At 38.0% G+C, this 2,327-nt stretch overlaps 1 protein-coding gene across 1 annotated transcript; it reads right to left on the bottom strand.

Moving 5' to 3' along the window:
- Nucleotides 1–1,525: 1,525 nt before the first annotated feature.
- LOC149422623 (uncharacterized) lies at nucleotides 1,526–2,119 on the bottom strand. The gene has a single exon (XM_089633618.1). It carries the CDS (start codon nucleotides 2,117–2,119, stop codon nucleotides 1,526–1,528), a length of 594 nt encoding a protein of 197 aa, XP_089489744.1.
- Nucleotides 2,120–2,327: the final 208 nt, after the last annotated feature.

Here is a 2,327-nt window from a genome sequence, read left to right on the forward strand (position 1 = left end):
TCAGAGGGAGTGCGAGACTGTGTGCACACTTTTTAATTAGGATAGGTGGAATTTTGTCGGGACCCGGACCTTTGCTCTGGTCGAGGTTAAGCATTGCTATTTTTACATCGTGCACACTAATATTTACTGTGTACAGAACGCCGTTTGATTGATCAATTGAAACGGGATGAGGTTGAGTCTCTTCGTTGCCTCTTATGTTATCTTTCTCATATACAGATGAAAAGTGTTGGGCAAATAGTTCACTGCTTTCCTCGCCATTGGATGACTTTTTTTCTCCATACGTCATATTTTGGGGGATAGTACTGTTTTTTTTTGTTATTTGTTTTTGGGGTATTATGCCGTGTTGCGCTAACTCCTTCTTTAGCCAACGTTTCGGACAGCATTGCAGTGTCCATCATCAGGGCAGATGTGTTATTTATTGTAGTAGATAGTACTGTTATTTTTTTTCTTTTGTTTGATAAATCTCCAAAAAGTTTTAACGCTGTTATGATTAACCAGACACGATTCGATTTGTTGAATATATTTAAAGTAGCAATTACTAATGAGTTTGGAACAACGGGTGCGTAAGAGTTCGTAAGAATTTCCATCACGAGGATTTTTATATTTTTTATGGAGAAGTCGAAATAATAATAAAAGTAATGCCCAATCTAGTTCTTGTAATTCCCGATTGAATTGAATGTAATCATTTTTATTAAAATCATATTTAAGTAAGGTTTTATTTTTTAGCATTTTTGTTAATTTGAAATCAAAACTATAATCAATCTCTAAGGGTGGATGATGTACATCAATGCGACTTAAGATATCGGTACTTTGCCTGACTTGTAGTGCATGTGAATTGGATAAAACGAGATCTAAGATTCTACCGTTACTGTTCACAATGTCATTGAATTGATTGAGGTTATTTAGGGCAAGAAAGTTCACAAGATGGTTGCCGATGTCATTATTATAATTTTCTGGAGATAAGAAATGAGTCTGGTTAGGCTCATTGCGGGTCCAACGAATACCTGCCAGGTTGAAATCTCCTATAATTAACAAATTTGATTCACCAACGCCTTCCATAACATTGCTAATTTTTTTTAAAAGGTATTCAAAATTATCAACAAGCAACGGGGGAGGTATATAAAGAGCACAAATATAGGGACATCTCGTTAATTTGTTCTGGCTGAATTTGATAGTCACCCATACGTCTTCCAAGGTACTTTCCCAATGCTTGCAGCGGTTAGTTTGGGTAAAACGGCTATCAATACACCCCCTCCGTCACTTTTATGGTTAGAAAAACTGTTACGGTCCCTTCTGAAAACATTATAACGCGAACCAAAAATTTCTGCATCAGATATAGAGTCGTTCAACCATGTTTCAGTTAGAATAATAATATCAAAATTGTTATTAAGTATTTCTAGATAAACTTCATTAAGTTAAGTTCTTAAACCCTTGCAATTCTGGTAATAAATTCTTAGATTGTCCATGTCAGTATACATAATTCACAGGGAATATACCAATTGAATTAAACAAAATACGGTAGGAATCAGGCAAGCGAAGCTAACGAGTCCTGGTTGCGAATCACCACTACATGCGCTGAGTTTTCATCTTTACGTACAAATATTTTACCATTACGGATCCACACGAATTTATAATTAGCTTCTTTCGCTTTAATCCTCGTGGCTGCATGCAGGGCCTTGTTTGCTGGTGTGAGGTGTTCGCTGACGTATACCGGTGATTTGATGCCGTCGATGCCTAGATGTGTTGAGTTTAGCTTGGAGTTCATGTTTTTCTTGTTGTAGCTGACGACTGCAGCCAGGACTTCATCCCTTGCCCTCACGCTCGGGAGCTTCACGAAGATTGACTTGGGCCTTCTGGAATCTGATTTGATCTTGGGGACTCGATGAATGTTAAGCATTTCCGACTCGGCAAAGGGGCGAGAAATCACGGTTCCAAGTTGTTTAACGATCGATATCAGGTTCTCAGATTTATGCTCAGGTACGCACTGGATCTCGACGTTGGTTTCCCTGGCTGTCTGTTCCATGTGGGACACGCGTGCGTTAAGATCGCGCACTTCTGAATTTAGCTTAACATTCTCAGCTTGTAGACTTTTTATTGTGCCCAATGAATCAGATAACATTTTTTCAGGCCTTCGTACTAGGCGGAAATGAAGCCGATGGAGTCTTTTATGTCTGGCAGAATATTTAGTTTCGTATTAATTGTTTCGTTCATTTCTCGAAACTTTTTATCGATATAAGTAATGATTTTATTGTCATCTTCCTCAGCGTCACTAGATGTCGTTGATTTCTTTTGTGCATTCCTCTGTCGACTCGAAGGTTTATTAATTA

The sequence above is a fragment of the Hesperophylax consimilis genome, chromosome 7 (assembly GCF_061612785.1).
Source record: "Hesperophylax consimilis isolate HC1 chromosome 7, BYU_Hcon_1.0, whole genome shotgun sequence".
Classification (NCBI taxonomy): Eukaryota; Metazoa; Arthropoda; class Insecta; order Trichoptera; family Limnephilidae; genus Hesperophylax; species Hesperophylax consimilis.

Excerpts from the sequence above, each read along its gene's own strand:
- LOC149422623 (XM_089633618.1), bottom strand. The coding sequence starts at position 2,119 with ATGTTATCTGATTCATTGGGCACAATAAAAAGTCTACAAGCTGAGAAT.